The sequence below is a fragment of the Talpa europaea genome (assembly GCF_964194135.1).
Source record: "Talpa europaea genome assembly, chromosome: 8".
Taxonomy (NCBI): Eukaryota; Metazoa; Chordata; class Mammalia; order Eulipotyphla; family Talpidae; genus Talpa; species Talpa europaea.
Window position 1 is genome coordinate 54248586 of NC_140075.1, and position 18201 is coordinate 54266786.

The following is an 18201-nucleotide window of genomic DNA, read 5'->3' on the forward strand; positions in this document are numbered from 1 at the left end:
GCAAGTCAGGAAATGTAAAACCCTTGACTTGCCTCCTTAGGAGCTCGCTAAACCTGTTTTCTCAGCTGTAAGATGAGGTTGCTGTGAGGATTACAGTTGATTTAGTTGGTCAATATATACTTGATAATATAATGTAAATATAACATTCATATAAGACTATGGGAATAATAGCTGTCAGTGTGGGTATGAGCTCATGTGTGAGAGGCAGGACTGGGTGCCAGTTAAGAACCTGATCTGGGATTGGTCTCTACTCACACCCCCATGGTGAAATGGAAACAGAAAACAGAGGCATTTGCGGGGGACTGAGGATGAGTGTACACATTTTTAAAAAAGTTCAGAGCAAGCTTACTTTAGACCACCTGGTACTTGCATTTTATTTGTTTGTTCTTTCATCTTGGGGTCTCTCACAGTGGTAATTGTGGCGTTCATGAAGTCTGATCGTTGGACGAGGCGTGTGGCACTACGAGGGTGTGCTGGGGTTGACTGGCGCTCATGACAGCCTATTGTTTCATTTTTAGGAGTTTTGCAAGTCGGTTGTTAGAGATGGTCATTATTAAGAATTAAGTGACACAAACTTTCAATTAAATGAATCATGTTAAAAACCAGAGGTGCTAAATATTAAAAACTGCATTGTCTAGTTATTGTGCTACATTTCACTGTGTTCTTGAGGGGATTTGCATCTATTATATCTATAAATATTACATGATGGTCTGCTATTGTGAGTCTCTTCTAAGTCTACCTTTGGTGACATCAGGCTGCAAGTTTGAAATTAGCCGTGGGGGGATAGTCACACCCCTGAAATTGGCAATGCTGCAGATCAGGGCCTTTTTTTCCCCAGGACAACCAGTTTTTAAATATTTACTGGCAACCACAGGTGATAAACTCAGTCCTATGCCACTTTGCTTAACCCGCATTTCCTGCTTCCTTATGGAAACTGTTTCATTGTGTTTAACTGTTTTATTTTGCATATATCCCTGTATTTCCTAATTATATACTTTTACTGCCATGCCTAGAATTTTTTAAATCTTAGACATTGTGTATTGGCTTCCCGCAATGGAAGATGAGGATCTGGCCTCTTCCCATTTTTTCTCTCTCATGCTACACACACACTTCCTCTACCTCTGTCCTCCTAGTATATTATAATAATAGCTTTGTTTAAATACATATTCAGGATTTTAATTTTTACAAAGTGTAAATTGTGTACATAAATCATTATCATTATGATTTAAATTAACTTTCTTATACAAATTTTTCCCTAGAATAATTAATTCTTTAATTTGCTTGATTTTTGTACAGAGATTTTCAAATTCTTCTTCATAGCAGTAGAATTTGTCTTTGAAACAACATTTTATGTGGAACCCTACTGTATGAATCAGGAAAATCAGATCTACCAGATTGAAAGGGGGTCTTTCTCTTCAGGACTGCCCCAGAGAGCCAAGCAGATTGCTCACTGCCCAACTGTAGGGATCACAATTCACTGAAGCAATGACTATCTCACTGGGAGTGCATCCATTTTGTACAGAGAGTTCTGCCTGGAGTATATATTCCACCAAAAATCACACTCTGCTTTAAAAAGAGTTATCTCCTTGGGCCTCCCAGGTGGTGCCGTGGGTTGAGCGCAGCGCTGTGAAGCTGTCCACAGCCTCTGCAGCGCGGGTTCGACCCCCAGCCGGCCTGGGAGATACCCACATGGCATGGCAGACCTCTCCTGTCTCACCCACTGCTTCCCTCAGTAGTGTTTTGGTTGTGGGTGATGCACTGGAGAGACAGGTTAAGCCTGTTCTGCACCCCTCTCTGTCTCTGGTGAATCCTCTTACCCTCCCATGCCTCTGGCCTGTACCCCAGTGCTTATAAAAATAAATAAATCTTTTAAAGAGAATAAAAACAGTTATTTACTTCCCAGTTCAGAGCTCTGTCCTCTTCCCATTCTGAATCGGTTCCAGTGATGTGGCTTAACCTGTCCCTCCAGTGCATCACCCACAGGCTGCTGGCCAGAAGCTGCTGTTAGCTGATGGCCACCTATTGACTGAGTGGTGCCCCTCAGATCTACCTGGGCTGGAGTGGGTGCCAACAGCTTAATGCAGAGAGCTTTGATCAGGGTCACTCAAGTGCAGGCTCTGAGAGCAGATGTAGGAAGCAACTCTGTCGTAGAGTAAGTGAGCCAGCGTGCCCACAGAAGTCAGAGCTGGAGAAGGGGAGCTGACCAACAGCGAGAAGTGGAGTCCCCAAAAGCTCAGCTTCTGGGTTCATCGCTGTGTGCGGATCCCAGCCTGCTTTCAGCTGGATCACCTTGGGCATATTACTTAACCTTTCTGGGCTTTCATTTCCTGATACCTATGTCACAGGTATGTGTAACCCTCGTAGATGCCAGATCACACGCGACTCAGTCTCTGCTTAGTCTCATTGAAAGCGGCATTGCCCAACAACACAAAACTACCTGCATCCCTCATAGAAGCCAAGCCAGGCCCAACTGACAGCAACACTCTCCAATTCCTGCCCGCCTATTCTCCAGTTTTCCCATAGTGTATAGTGGGCGACGGCTTCCTGAGCACAACTTCTGGGGCTTTCTCCTGCTCATTCTCTGCCTCATTCCTCACTGCCATTTTCTTTCAGGTCATCTGCTCTCCACCCATTCCACCATCACTGTGTCCCAGCACAAAGAATCTAGAAAATGAGCTGATGGCGATGCAAGCAGGAAGGGAAGGGAAGTGGTTGCAGGGGGACACGCACTCTGAAGTGACTCTTGCCCCATCACTCTGCTGAAGTATAGGCACGTTAGCAGGGGCTTGGCAGAAATGGGTTCTCTTCCTCATTATTCAGTTGAGGAACTAAAGGGGGTGAGGTATGTATGGCCTGCCTCAAGTGCCTCGACAACCTAACCACTACTAGCAGAAGGAAAGTGACTGGAAAATCCCTCCCTATTTCCTCCAAACTCCCAAAAATGCTAGTTTTAAAATGACCTGAGGTTGGAGATATAGCTTCTGTCTACAATCTCCCCTCCCTTCTCTGATGCTTTCATGGCCACTAGCATAGGCTGACCTCTCTCCTCGCTCCCACATACCCTTTCCCGTCTCCTCACAGGATGTCTTTCAGTACTACTTACTGTGTGCCAGCCTGGTAAGGAGCCAGAGCCTCAGAGTCAAGGAAGACACAGACCCCGTCCTCAGTTGCTCACAGATAAATAGAAACACTGCAATTGCCTGTGATGGTCACTCTAACAGAGGAAAGCACAGAATGCTGTGAGCACACAGAGGAGCAGCTCTTCCTTCACTAAGGGATCAGGGAAGCCTTCCTGGAGGAGGTATTAGCAAACCTATATAACAATATTACTATCATATATTGACAAATCACTATAATGATAATTTCCACCTGGGCACATTGTTAAGCCCATTAGCTCATTCAGTCTTGACAACAACCCTAAGAGGTAGGTGTTATCCTCATTTCAGAAATGAGGAAACTGAGACTCAGAGAAGTTTATCAACTTACCCAAACCACACAGCTAAATGGTGGTGGCAGAACTGTGATTCAAATTCCAGCCTGTGTGGATAGTACTTCTAACCATGGGGCACTGTGTGCAGGTGTTGAAGTTAAACACTGCACAGACATGCCACATCTAGGGGCAACTCTGTACACTTCTTAGGCAGAATAATTTATATGATGGTGCTTAGGTGGACCTGGAGACTCGGGCCTCTCGGGTCAGGAAAGAGCCTTTTCCTGATCCAAAGCTTACCGTGACACCTCCCCGTGGCGGTGGGGAGATGGGCCCTGGGAAAGCACGTGCTCCCTGGTATCTGGATCTTTGTGCTCCCAGGCGGCTGCCACCGGCTTTGGCTCCTCAAGTGGACAGTACTATCTTAGCTTTAAGACTTTTTTCTTGATGCAGGGATATCTTTTCTTAATTGTTTTTGAAGATTGATTTATTTATGCTTATGAGAACTGGGGTACAGGCCATAGGTATGGGGGGGTGAGAGGATTCACCAGAGACAGAGTGGGGAGCAGAACAGGCAGACTGACTGAAATATACTGCTGAGTGGTGCAGCGGGCGAGATAGGAGAGGTCTGCTCTGCCATGTGGGTCACCTCCTTGGCCGGGGATTGAACTCGTGCTGCAGTGGCTGCAGATAGCTTCGTAGTGCTGTGACTTAACCCCTTGCACCACCAGGGAGGACCCCATTTCTTAATTTTTTAAAAAGATTTATTTATTTATGCATACAAGAGCTGAGGTATAGGCCAAAGGCATTGGGAGTGAGAGGACTCACCAGAGACAGAGCGGGGAACAGAAAAGGCAGATTGATGAAACACACTGCTGAGGGGAGCAGCAGGTGAGTCAGGAGAGGTCTGCTGCACTATGTGGGTTGCTCCCTGGTTGGCTGGAAATTGAACTCATGCTGCAGTGGCTGCGGATTACTTCATAGGTTGCGTTTTAACCCCTGCACTACCAGGAGGTCCTCTTTTCTTAATTTAAACAAAAGTGTGCACCATCAGCAACACATCACCCTCCCCAACTTTACTGGCTACCCCTCCCCACCATTCAGTGTTGGAGAGGATGCAGCCGGAGAGCATTTTGATCCAGTCTGATGCAGAGACCCAAAGACAAGGCTTTGTGGGTCCTCAAGGGCCTCTCCGTCCAGATTAGAGGCCCAGAATACAAGCTTTCCGTGCAGGGCTCCCTGGGAACTTTGAGCTCACCCCTTCTCTTTCTCTTGCCCTTTCTTCCTCCTCGGCAGACTGGCAGGATTGAGCCCAACTACCCCAAGGTCTGCGGTCATCAGGGCAACGTCCTGGACATCAAGTGGAACCCCTTCATCGATAACATCATTGCCTCGTGTTCGGAGGACACGTCGGTGAGCAGCAGGGGGGCTTCCTAGGAGGGTGCTTCCTCCTGGAGGCCCCCCTTCTTAACTCTTCTCTTCTGTTCTTGGTGTTTCTTTTCTCCTCTCTGTCAACCTTCCAGCCAGTCCAGGATTGGTGGCCGGGGGAGTTAGGAAAAAGACTGAGGGAGCAAATCCATGGACTATTTGGCAACCCTTGTGCCTTTAGTGTGATTTAGTTTGGAGGTGTTAATTTTGTAGGTGAGAATTAGAACCAAAAAATTATGTGATTCAGCACTTGTCTGTGGTCTCCTTCTCAAAAAGAGAAGGGCAGAAGGGGAAAATATGAAAGGGGGGACAAGGAAGGAAATTGGGGTGCATGTGAGGAGCTGTTCTTGCAGACCAGGCACAGGTGCCTTCTGGCTTTGTCCTCTGTGAGCCGTGGTTCTAGGAAAGAACCTGGCCCGAGAAGTGTCATGATTTGTCCAAGGATCCGCAGTGGTGGCCCTGAATTTGAACTTCACGTGTTCCACCACTTCATGGGAACAGATAAGAAATAAGAGAAAGGAAATGAGAGGAAACAGGGAGGCGATGGAGGGCAGAGGAAGAGAGGAGGTAAGGGAGCTGGAGATGGAAGGAAGAAAGGGGGCAGAGATAAAGAACCCAGGGAGAGTAAAATGGGAAGTTGCCTGGCCAGCCTTTCCTCAGGCTTTGCGGATTTTCATAGGTAGAGGGAGAGTCCAGGGTCAGTGGCTTCCATGTTTCTGGGGGTCCCATGCCTTTCCTCATGCTGCCCCTAAACAAGAGCGGCACACCCACTTAGAAGCAAGAGGGGATTTCAGAGCCTCAGCCGAGCTGGTGAGGAGGAGCTGCTCCAGCCCCCGGTGTTCCCAGGTGGGGGAAGATGAGCCTTCCACTAAGACCACAAGCAGCTCCCAGTGCTCACCAATAGCCTGGTTACAGGTTGGAGATTCCCAGGATACCGGAACCAAAAGAAGCTTTGGAGCTCATAGCTCCTGTTTTCCTAAGTGGACAGTGTACTTCTGAGAGCAAAGGCTGTGACCTAATAGATTCTAAAACCCAAGCATCCAGTATAAAGCTTAGTACTCTAACTGCTTGGATGGATGAATGGACAGATGGATAGACAGAAGGATGGACGGATGGATGGATGGATGGATGGATGGATGGATGGATGGATGGATAGATGGATGGATGGACGGATGACTAGATGGGTGGGTGGATACATCAGTGCATTATTATACTGATGATGGTTATACTGATGGGTGGATAGAGATGACTAGATGAATGGGTAATGGATAGATGGATGAATAAACGGAAGGATGACTAGAAGGCAAATGGATAGAGTGAATGAGTGAATGTAACCCAACTAACCAGGTTATCCAAAGAAAGATATTCACAGTCTCCTCTAATAAAATTGGGGGTGGAGGGAGATCAGCTGGCACAGTTCCTTGTCAATGAAAGGTGGGTGGTGGGGTTGGAGCATAGTGTGGGCTTGACCAACACCTTATTGGCTCTAAGGTCAGAACCCTAAGTCAACACAAGAGTATCCCCGAGTATAGTGGCAGTAAGAGCAGGGGCCTTGTGAGCAGAGAGCAGGAACTTGACGTAAACATGGTTCATTGAGCTTAGATACTTTCTCCAGTAAGTGGGGACAGTGACCAGGGGTTGGGGTACAAGCAGGCCAGAGGATGGAGTCCAGGCCAGAGGAGGAAACTTGGGGGAAATAGGTTGCTTCCTGGGCTGGGAAGGAAGGAACTGGAAGTGGGGGTGGGAGGAGGCACCGGAGAGCTCGGTGGTCAGTAAGGACAAATACTGGGTTCAGTGGGAAGGAGGGCAGGTGGAGGTGCTGCTCAGTCTTCTCTTCTGGATGCAGGACCCTAGGAGGGAGGACCAACAGCCACAACCAGGTGTTGAGCTACGTCATCAGCCCTCAGAGAGCAAACACCTCAAGCTAGGAGCTGCCTCATACAGTGCTCCTGCACCTACTCTGGGTTGAAACATAGCCCTCACAGCCACCCTTGAGACAGGCGCTGGCACCCCCACATCGAGGGTTAGGGGCAGGCCATGCAACTAGGAAGCAGAAGTGGGCTTTTGACTCTGAAGTCCACACTCTTCCTGCTCTCTGAAGTCTCCTGACAGGAATTCACAATGTGCTGGAAGTCTCAGGCCCTTCCTCAGGCCCTTCGTGTCTCGCCAGGGGAGCCAGCTGGAAGAGATGAGCAGTGGCCACCTTCACCGGGAGAGGGCCAGATTAGGGCTGTCCTGGGGAGAGATCTGTCTGCCTGCACCAGGTGTGGGTGTGAGGGGGTTGGTGTCTCTGATGACCCTGCCGGTTCAGCACGTTTTTTCACCTGAGGGGTCTCACGCTGCAGGACCCCACTGAGAAATAGCTCGCCCATGCTGTGTGTTCAGGGACAGCATCAGGCCCGGCCCCAGCCACGCCACCAAGTGGCTCTCTGCAGTTTCCCACACACTGATTGAAGGTCCACTGTGTGCCCACCATGCTCCTGGAGGCTTCAAAGCAAGCTCAGCTGTAGAAACCTGGTAGACCTGGGTTTGAATCCTGGCTTCACCCTTTACCAGCTGGGTGACCAAGGGTATGTTACTCCCCCTCTGAGCCTCACTTTTGCTTCTCAGTGTAGAGCAGTAATGGTAGGTCCCTTTGGCAGTTGCTGTGGGAAGAAAGGAGGTCTGTGCCTGGCACTGTCTCTGTCCTGTTCTAGAAGCACCATCAGCAGAGGGGCGGATCCCTTCCACTCGCTGAAATGTCACGCAAACCAAAGTCACTGTAGCCTCCAAAGTTAGACAGGGTCATGTGCACAAGGAGGAGAGAAGGGTTCATTTTGACAGCAGTGCAGGAAGGAGAGAGGGGGTTAGAGAGACCTGGAACTTAGAGGGACAGGATTTTGATGATATAGAAAGGGGTGAAGGAGGCCCAGGAAGAGGCAGAGCAGCAGCCAGGGCATGGGGGTGGGTGGGGAGGATATTAGTGTGCGCAGGCTGCTATAACTAAGTACCAGTTTGGTGGTTTATAAACAATAGATATTTATTGCTCGCAGTTCTGGAGCCTGCAAGTCTGAGATCAGGGTATCAGTATGGTGGGGTGAGGGCCCTGTGTGCTACATAACGGAAGGGGCTAGGGGTCTCTCTGGAGCTTTTTATGAGGGCACTAATCCAATTCATGAGGGTCCCACCCTCAGGACTCCCATCTCCTACTCCCTTTGGGGGAACACAAACATTCAAACCATAGCAGAATGCATGTGGTGTGCTTGGAAATGAGTCATCTCATGCAACAGGAGCCGTAGGGAAGCGACATGGGAGGAGAGTGGGCAGAAGAGGAGGCTGCGAAGGGAGGTACAGCCAGAGACAGAAGGACAGGGTGAGCACCCCAACTTTGAATAAGAACCTGTGCCTCTCAAGCCCTCAGTGTAAACCAGGGCATTTCTTGCACATGCATGTGCGTGTGTGTGTGTGTGTATGTGTATGATCAAGGAGGGGGAGCCAGGGAGTCAGAGGGTCATAGCCAGCCCCATGGAAGAGGTATGCCCCAAGTTAACTGGTCAAGTCCTGGCATGTGACTCTGGAGAGAAGGGGAGGGGTGGGGCTGCTGGGGGTGAGGGGAGATGAAGAGAAAGGTCACTGGCTTGGGGCCCAGGGAGGGAGGGGCAGACCCAGGGCAGCTGATCCAGAGAGGAGATTAAGTCTCTGGAACACAGAGGAATAAGCTCTTGCTCCTGCTGCCAGTCCAGCTGCTCCAGGAACAGCAGCTCAGAGCTCTACTTTGCCCTCAGGTCTCCTGCCTCCCCAGCCTTGGGGCCTAGGGCCCTAGCAGTGCAGTTCACGGGCCCTGATGTTGGAGCCAGTCCCTCCTGGAAACAGGCTCCCTGCGGCGGAGGGAAGCACAGTGCCAAGGTTACACAGAGCCTGTCTCAGGCAGGGCTGGAAGCCAGGTCTTTTGGCTCCCAGCCAGCATTCTGAGCCCCTCAAACCAACCCTTGCTGTACAGGTGAGGTGACTGAGGCTCGCGTTGTGAAAGTTGACTATTCAGACTCATCAAACACTCAGTGTTTATATCTCTGTCTTCTCTGTGCAAAGCCCACCATGCACCGAGGGTACACAGAGGGTCGCATCTTCCAGCAGGCCTTGGGCTGGTGGGAGGACAGGTATGGTGGTGGAGCTTGCGGCACCCAGGGTGAGGTGAGGAATCTGCCGTACCCACACCGTCAGGCCTGATCTGACTGGCTGCCCTGCCTCCATCAAAGTGTCTTGAGGTGCAGGCCTCAGAAACACCAGAGCCACTGCATTTTTGAGTCAAAATGGTCAACTCACTGCACACCAGACACGACTTCCAGAACCAGGATTAGGTCGGTCAGCAAACCTCCTATGTACTGGGCACTGCACTTGGTTGCTGGGGAGGGAACCAGCCTCAAGAGGCCCAGAGAAAAACTGTCTGGACTGGTTTTTGGCTTGTCTCCTGGCAGCGCGTGGTCCCCACCCCTACTCCCCCACACCCTTTACTTGTCCCTCAGAATATTCAGAGGACACTAAAAGCCCCTAATTAGCCTCTCACCCCCAGGTCCTTTCTCATATCCCCCAGCCCTGAAAACCTCAGGTATCTTCCATTCCCCTTGTCCCTCAGGATAGCCTCCACTCCCCCCAGAGCGTGAGGAGGGCCCCATCTCTCCAGGGACCCAGTAGAATAGAACACACCCAAGCCCTTTCCCAAGGGGTTCCCTTCCTCAGGGAGGGTGTGGGGGGATGTAACTCTCCCTGGCATCTAGCAGAATCCAGTTCTTTCTGCCGCTGGGTGATGTCACCTATTGTTGAAGGGCTGTGCTTTTTATAGCTTCTGCGGCAGCTAGGGAGGGCTGCTGGCAGGCGGCAGGGAAGGGTGCTATGGGTTTCCAAGCCTCGTGCTCCCAGCCATGCTGTGGGGCCAGCCGCCACAGAGGGAGAGGTTTCTGACATCTCAAGGAGAAGGAGAAGGAGACAGAGCTCCTGGGAGGGAGAGGGGACAGACCCCCTCTCCAGGGTGGTCTGGGCTCAGCAGCTTTCCTCTGCTTTCCATTCCCCTGCTCCTCCCTCCAGTGGCTGCCCGCACCATCTCGCCCTTCCCCCTCTGGACCATAGAGCTGGGGATGGAATGGGGCAGGATGTCAGCCCTGCTGGAAACAGCCCGAAGCTACCCACTTCCTTGCTCTCTGACACACACACACACGCACACACGCACGCACGCACACACATGCACAGGCACACACACACTCTAATACCTCAGAGTTGGAAGGGAGCAGCACACTCCTTTTAGAGATGGAAGGATAGTGGCTTTGAGAGGCCAGTGACTTGGTTGTGGCCTCACTGAGGGCGCTGACAGCTGCAAAGAAGTGGCTATGTGGCTCAGTGAAGCAGTCAGACTCAGGAGTCCACAGGCCTAGGTTCAGTCCTGATTCTGGCACTTTCCAGACTTGTTATCGTGGACCAGTTTCTTTACCCTGCTATAAATGGAGTCCATTTTGGGGCTCATCATGAAAACTAAATAAACAAAAAAAACCTTGTCTACTAAGAACTCCATGAACATTAACCGCAACAGACTTTTAATAACTTGTCTCAGTGAGGGGTGGTTGAGAGCTAGAGTCAGAGACCCAGTGTTCTTGCCACTGTAGCTCATTCTTTGCTCTATGAGCTCCCCCAAGATGTCCTTTCCAGATCAAAACTAAAGAGGCAATTTCCTGTCTCTCCTGTTCCCCACCAACTACGAACAATAAGGGCCTATCTACTGCTCCTCAGGCTGAGGTTGACTCCTCTAACAACTTCTTTACGACACCCTCAACAGTTGAAGCTCAAGATGGTAGAAAGAACCCTGGACTTCTCGGGTTCCTCATTCATTCCACAAGTATGCGCCAGGCTGGAGGTACTTAGTATACCACCCCTTGTGGAGGAGTCGACCATCCAGTGGTAGGTGGTCTGTGGCCCAGGAAGTGTGCTTTGTAGATACCAGATCACAGAGCTGCACTCTTCCCTGGAATAGACATGCTGACAGTCAGCCCGTGCCCTCTCCAGACTGTCATTTCAATCCAAGGAAGAAGGAAAGAAGTAGACAGGAACAAAAGAGGAATAAAATAGTTTGCCTGATTCAAATTCTGAGTTTGACTCCCACCTCCTCCCTTCCTGGCTGTGCCTCTCTGTGCCTCATTTTCTTTTCCATGTGAGGATAATCAGCAGCAGACGCAGCAGTAATAGACAGCCATCCTTTCTTATATCCAGCTCTACGTTTACCACCTCATTTATTCCTCTAGCAACCTCCTTACGGGACCCTCAACAGTTGAAGCTCAATCATACTCCCTTCTGGGCTCCCCTGAAGTTTCATCAGGGCTGTTCTCACCTCCCTGGGCTTGGCGTGACTTTTTCCCCACATTGGGAAACAGTTAAGTGGTCAGCAGATATCAACTTTAAGCTGGACTTTGAGATTCTACCTCTTACATAGGTGAATGGTGATAAACTCAGTTTCTAATAGTAAACTAAGTGACAAGTACTGGGGAGGTTGGGAGTCCAGGAGTCTCCTGGCCCTCGGCAAGACCCCCACATTTCTCTCTCCTCACTGCAGAAGGTGTGACAAGTGTTATGATGTTGGTCCCAGGCATTGCATCTGAGACGAGGTTGGATAGAAACCGGGGGTAGTGACAGTGTAACGTAGTACGGCTCACCTGAGCGCATCCAGAGGGCAGAGAGCACATCTTATACTTCCCTGTCCCTCCCCACACTACCGCAGACAGAGCTGTTTTTCAAGCAGGTAAGGCATAGGGCTCCCTGTCTTCTCCCACTGGGGCCACTGTAACTTCAGCCCCTCCTCTGAGCCACCATAGACAGACAGCAAACACTTTCCGCTTGCAGTAGCTGTGCAACAAGCAGATCCCTTAAAAGAAGTGTTTCTCCCCCAGGAAGTGTGGTCAGAAGTGCTGACGAGGGCTCGCTCCAGGCCCTGGCCCTACGTCACAGCAGCCGTGGCCTTCAGTGTGTCCAAAAGCAGACATCCAGCCAGACACCTGCGTAAATTGATCATAATTGGAAAGATGAGGTTTATGCGGCACTCCATAAAAGGGAGACAAACTTCATGCTACATGTATTGATTACACCAGGGCAACCACGTCGACATGGAAACCATAAACCACTTCCAAAATTTGACCTTTATAAACTTGTATATAATCCCTACATGTGGTTAAATTTTATTAAGTTCCTGGCAATCTGCTTGGTAGGATATATATTTTATCTTTATTTAGTCTTTACGGCAACTCTATTATCTAGCTATAATCATCCTCCCAGATGGAGCACTGGGGCTCAGAGAAGCTAAGTAACCAGGCAGAAATCTCACAGCTAATAAGGTCAATGGCTGGATCTGAACAACTTGTCAGATTAAAAAGCGCCCCCATTGTTAGCCAGCGGCTCCCTCCCACGGGCAGAGGGACACTGGTTTTGCACAACCAAGTGTCAACAGCGCTTATGCCGTCCTTGCTGTCACGGTCCTTGCAGTCACAGGGAGGGGCTGAGCGTATTCTGTCGGATTGAATGCAACCGAGTGAAGCAGGGCTCTGACCCGAGGACCTAAACGGGGGCAGTCCCAGGCACCACTGGTTGCTGGAGAGAGACTTTTGCCACTTTCCCCCACCCCTTCCTTCCAGAAATCCAGTTTGGCAGACCTCTGGGTTTCCTGTTGGATTTGAGTGACCTCCCAGAGCAACCTCTGGGCAGATCCACAGTGCTCCTCCCACGCCCATCCACTCTTTGTTTTCAACAAATCCCTGGAATACTTAGGGCCTGGAATGCCTTTTCCAGCTACTTAGGTCCACTGTGAAGGGAGCGCCTCTGAGCTGCCACAGCATGTGGTGTGTAGGGGCGGATACAGCAGAGATGTCTTTCTCCCAGGGATGTCAAAGCAGAGAACTTTGGAAGATTGTAGAAGACTGACTAATGTGGTTTTAATGTGCAAATGAGAAAACCTGGGATCCCAGAAGGAAGTAAGGAAAAGGCAAGGTGTCTCTCTCTCCTCTGGGGGACATTTTCCATCAGGGTCTCCAGGGCCCTGTCTGGGGCCCTACATCTAAGGTATTAGTGAAACAGCTCCTTGGGTCCCCCCCTGCTGCCTTTGGCTCCTCAGGATTTGCATTCAGGGGCACAGACAGGACCTGCCCTCCCATGGCTTTGGCTTAGCTCCCAGATTCCTAGGCAGAGTGGTCACCCCAGCAAAGCAGCTCAACAGGCTACACATTTCCAACTACCACAGCCTCTGAGCCCAGTTGAGTTTAACCCACATGCCTCCACAAGGGCTGTCTTGGCCAAGGGCCAAGGATAACTGGCTTGTGCAAGGTCATCCACCTCGTAGGTGGGACCAGAGCCTGGGTAGGGTCTCACTCCACAGCTTCCTCCTGTCTCTATGTTAACACAGCCAGTCGTGTCACCAGGGACACCTCATTAGCTGGCTGCTGGGGAATTAGGCGGTAACAGGAGAGGTTTTTCCTTATACTTGGCTCAAGCAGGACTTCTTTGGGTCTCAGGGAGTGACCAGATGACACAGACAGCCTCTGGCCACCTCTGCCACCTGCCCGCCTGCCCGCCTGCTCCACACCCGCCAGACTAACCTGCCTGCAGTTTCCCACCTGCTGTGCCCCAGCTCACATGCTTTGGTCATTTTCTGTCTCAACCTTTCCACATCGCCAACCTGCCTTTTCAAACATGGATCAACATCCTGTTCTCTAACTCTGCTCCTCCCAGATCCATTCTTCATGTCCCCCATCCCTGGGATGGATTCAAAGCTCCCCAGCTCCATGCCCCCTAGGATTCCCTGCCTCACCACCCCAATATGTGCTGCTCAGGAGCTGGGGCACACGCAGTGACCATCCCTTTGGGTGCAAGGACCTGGCTCAGCAGAGGTATGCGGGGGATGAATGTGGCTCAACTTTCTGTTTAGAGCTTTCTTGGCACTGACTGTGCCTGTGTACTAGTGTCCACAGAAAGCATTCTGCACCAAACACCTCCACGCTGGCACACCATCTGCCCTTAAAGTCTCATCTCTTTGAGTCTGGAAGCTTCTAGAGCTTCCTCCTCAAATGCAAACAGGGGTGGCCCATAACATGGACAAAAGACATCCAGAATTTCTAAGAATAAAGAAACGTAAATCTGAACAACAGGGACAGGGCATTCTCTGCCTATTGGAGGGGCAAAAGCTCATTCTTAAACATATCGTTTTAGAAACACAGGTAAAGAAGTGCTGTCACACTCTGTTGGCGAAAACTAGGACAGTTTTCAGGGACAATTTTGCAGTCACTATTTAAAAAATAAAACTCTTCTAGGCCTCTGTTCCCAGGAACGCTCACACCATGCACATACTCGAGTTACAGGGCTGTCAGTCATGTATGAATTGTCCTGGTGAACAGTGGGCAGTGCCCAGCAGAGGCTGATGCCACTCCTCATGGCACAGTCATATCCAATGCCCCTCTGGCCGCTTGAAGAAATAAGGGAGACACATAGGTAGTGGTGCGGAAAGATACCCATCATCTGTGACAGGAGAAAAGCAAGTTGCAGAAGAATATGTATGTATAAGAGCATCTCTTTGGGTAAAAAAGAAAGTTGGGGGGTTCCAAGGGGAAGATAGTGGGTGGGGAATAAGGGGTATGGTGTGTGTGAGAGTGGTGGGAAGTTTGGGGATGTGTGGGGAAAGGGGTGTGTGTGGTGGTGGGGAGTTTTGTGGTGTGGGGATATATGGGATGTGAGGAGTGGGAGAGAGATGGGGAGTTTGGGACTGTGGTATGAGTGTGCTGTGTGTGTGTGTGTGTTTGGTGGGGGTGTGGTATGTGTCTAATCCAAGCATTAGTCTCCTCTCTCGAAGGGTCACCTCCTCTCGTATATTTAGGGGGAAGAGGAATGTGTGTCTTATTGGCAATCACCGGGTCATTTATGCTGGTCCTCACTCCACCTCCCGCTTTCTAGATCAGGCCTCATTTCTGAATGTCCTTGAACAGGGTCTGTGGAGCAAAGCCCATGGGTCAGCCCCATGAGCCAGTCCCCTGTGTCCCTTCCCTCCCCAGCTCCCACTGCAATGCAGAAGGAGTAGCCAAAGGCCACTGCAATGAGGAGAGGAAAACATGGAGCTAACCCTGGTTAGCAGCTTTCCCAAGTCAATTTTTGAAACCGAAAATGGTGCACCAAAGGGCAACCCCAAATCCTTCATTAAACCTGCCTTTCCTGCCCCAAAGCCTCCTGTGTCTACATGTGCAGAGCTCAGTCTCTGAGGAAACAAATGTGTGGGAAATATCCATTTTTTTTTTTTTTCAGTTTGAGGGGAAAGGGTCAGAAAGGGAAGCTTGTCAAGGGAATTCCCTTAGGGGCACCCCACTCCCAGCCTTGCTCCCCTCTCCTTGGAACTCCCTTTAGCTTTTTATGACATGCTTCCCAATTTATTCATGACCTTCAGAACTATAACGGGGTGACTATATTCTATTCTGGTCGGCCATATTAAATTGTTCCCTAATGTCGATCACTTCTGTGATGTTTCTCTGTTTTTCCATGTTGCAACAAATGTCTTCATGCATGAAGATTTTTGCTTATTTTAGATTTTAAGAGTGAAATTGCCAGGTCAAGAATATAATGTCTTATAATGTCTTTATGGTTCCTATTAAAGATTGACAAATTGCTTCCAAAAGACTTACTCTGGTTAATAATACTGCCAACACCAATTGAATCTACAAGTTCCTGGAGAATCTTGCTGAAACTGGCTTTTTTTTTTTCCACTTGGCTATTTTGGAAGAGTACAAATGGTATCTCAGAGCTGTTTTTCCTGTTTTTCTCTGTCCTAGCAAGGGTGGAGGCCAGATTTTCAAAAAGGTTTGTTTTAAAGGTGTCCTGAGTTGTCACATGTTCTCTTTCCTGCCCACCCTGGTAGGGCAGAATAAATAGCACTGAGGATGAAAATAACAACTGTGACATGAACTCTAACTTCTTAGTTCTTTAGAGCACTTGACAGTTTATAGGCTTTCACAGCCAGTTCCTTCTTTTATTCTACTCAAAGCCTGCAGGGAAAGAGAAAGCTTCTCTCTGGGGCCACACGGTCTCCTCTCTGTCCGTGGCCTCTCCCGGCTTCTTCAGCAGCATCCACAAGACTCAAATAGCAGCTGCATCCAAGCTCTGCCCGTCCTTTCTGCTCAGAAGCCAACATCTAACCCGCTTGCCCTTAGCTCGTTTCCCAGGAGGGACTCTGGGCCTCCCAGATGGGTTTCCCTCTGCTCAGGTGTCCTATTTGGGTGACAGCCAGGGCGGGGCCCAAGGCCATGCAGTGCAAACAGCGGAAACAGCGGAGCTGGGGCTGCAGGCGATCTGTCCGCGGGCGTGGAGAGGGAAGCTGAGGTAGACTTCCCACTGAGCAAGTGCTGAGGGGTCCGTGGGACTGGCTGGACCGTAACACTGGCGCTAAGATGGCAGTCATAATCGCCCAGGGCTGCACAGACTTGTGGTCCCAAAGGCAAAGAGGAGGTGGTCTCTTTTCTCTCTAAACACAGCCTGGAGCCTCCCCCGGCCTCCGCCTTGATCCAGAGGGTCCTCGCTGGGAAGATCTCGTAAGCCTAGTGTCCCTGAGAGAGGGCCACTGGGCTTCTCCTGGCCTGGGACCATGCTCAGGCCCTCGTGCCCTCTGCAGGTGCGGATCTGGGAGATCCCCGAGGGGGGGCTGAAGCGGAACATGACAGAGGCGCTCCTGGAGCTGCATGGGCACAGCCGGCGCGTGGGGCTGGTTGAATGGCACCCCACCACCAACAACATCCTGTTCAGCGCCGGTTACGACTACAAGGTGGGCAGCTGGGTGGGGAGCCGTGGCCAGAGCTGACTGGGGCCAGGAGTGGGGGTTGGAAGGAGCGAGGACATCTCAGGGCACTCCAAGGAAGCACTGTCACTGCCCTATGCACATACCCCAATATTGTCATGTTGGTGGATTCATTCACTCATTCTCTCATGACACGTGACTGAGTGTCTCCTGTGCACCCCATCATTCCTAGGGTCCAGAGAGACTGGAGGCATCTTTATTGTCTCCTCTGGCGCTGATGGACTAGAAAACTGCCCACTCCCTGCCCACACTCTCTGCCTGTTTTTTTATCCTTAAAATGCTGCTACCCTCTTAGGAAGAAAGGGCAACCAAAACTGCAGGGGGAAGAGAATGAACCCCAGCCCCTCACACCAGGCCTGCCCTCAAAAAGTGTGCCAGCCTCAGAAACTGGCAAGGAACACTTATCCGTGCTCATAAAGGGAACTGGGCCCAGGCTGGGTTATGATCTCCTGGGGATAGTCACAGATTTGTGGGCGGGGACATGTCAGCCTTTGATATAGATGTCCGGGGACAGGGTAGACTCCCGTGATGACCGCTCAGGCTGACCCACCTCCCTCCTGTGTGTCTGCTTCACAGGTCCTCATCTGGAACCTGGACGTGGGTGAGCCAGTGAAGATGATCGACTGCCACTCAGATGTGATCCTCTGCATGTCTTTCAACACCGACGGCAGCCTGCTCACCACCACGTGCAAGGACAAGAAGCTGCGTGTGATCGAGCCCCGCTCTGGCCGCGTGCTCCAGGTCACGCCCACACTTTTTCAAGGGGAAGGGAAGGTATTGGTGCCTGGGGCTCAACTTTGAGTCAGGCACCTGACCTGCACCCTCCTTGGCCCACAGGACTCCTGGCTTGTTCCAGCTGGGGACCTCAGTACCCTTTCTTGCCTCACTACTCCCGCTCCCCAAATGGGATCTGTATAACATGCTCTGGGGGCTGAATGGTGACTTGGTTCTGTGCCTGAAATTGCTGGGTGTTGCCAACCCCCCTCATGGGCACAGGCAAAGGGGACATTGGGATTCTCAGCCCAGCCACTCATGTGAGATGAGCCTGGAGTAAATGACTCAGGGTGCCTGCCCAAGGGATGTCTCAAGAGTGGGGGTTGATGTGAACTTAGCTCCAGCTTTGGGCTTTGGGTCCCCTGGGTTTTTATTATAAGGAAAGAACGAGATGCCACTTGGGAGTAAGAAATCAATATTTCTTGAGCATCAACTGTGTACCAGTCACAGGTGGAATGGAAAATTTGCATAAACTTTGAGGTTTTTCTCTCTCCACAAGAAAGGACTGATGCCTGACCCGGTTGTGTTTTACCTGGAAGAGTCCAATATTGCAAGACCAGGTGGTGATCTACTACCACTGTGCCTGCACATACTAATCATCACAGTGATTCACATTGCAGGGTTGAATTCCTCTGAGCTCGCTGCCAAGGCCTCCGTGGGGTTCCCCAGTTAGTGCTCATGACAGCCTCTGAGGTGGGCCTGTCACACTCTTCCCATGTCACACATGGGAACA

The 18201-nt window shown here is 50.6% G+C and overlaps 1 protein-coding gene across 1 annotated transcript in view; it reads left to right on the forward strand.

The window, feature by feature from the left end:
• Window positions 1–18201, forward strand: part of CORO2B (coronin 2B) — a gene marked incomplete at both ends in the record, with an annotated part of 62904 nt that overhangs the window by 33881 nt on the left and 10822 nt on the right. Inside the window, 3 exons of the mRNA XM_084240726.1 lie at window positions 4727–4843; window positions 16512–16661; window positions 17271–17435. Coding sequence (XP_084096852.1) covers window positions 4727–4843; window positions 16512–16661; window positions 17271–17435 — 432 coding nt within the window. The remainder of the gene's footprint in view (window positions 1–4726; window positions 4844–16511; window positions 16662–17270; window positions 17436–18201) is intronic.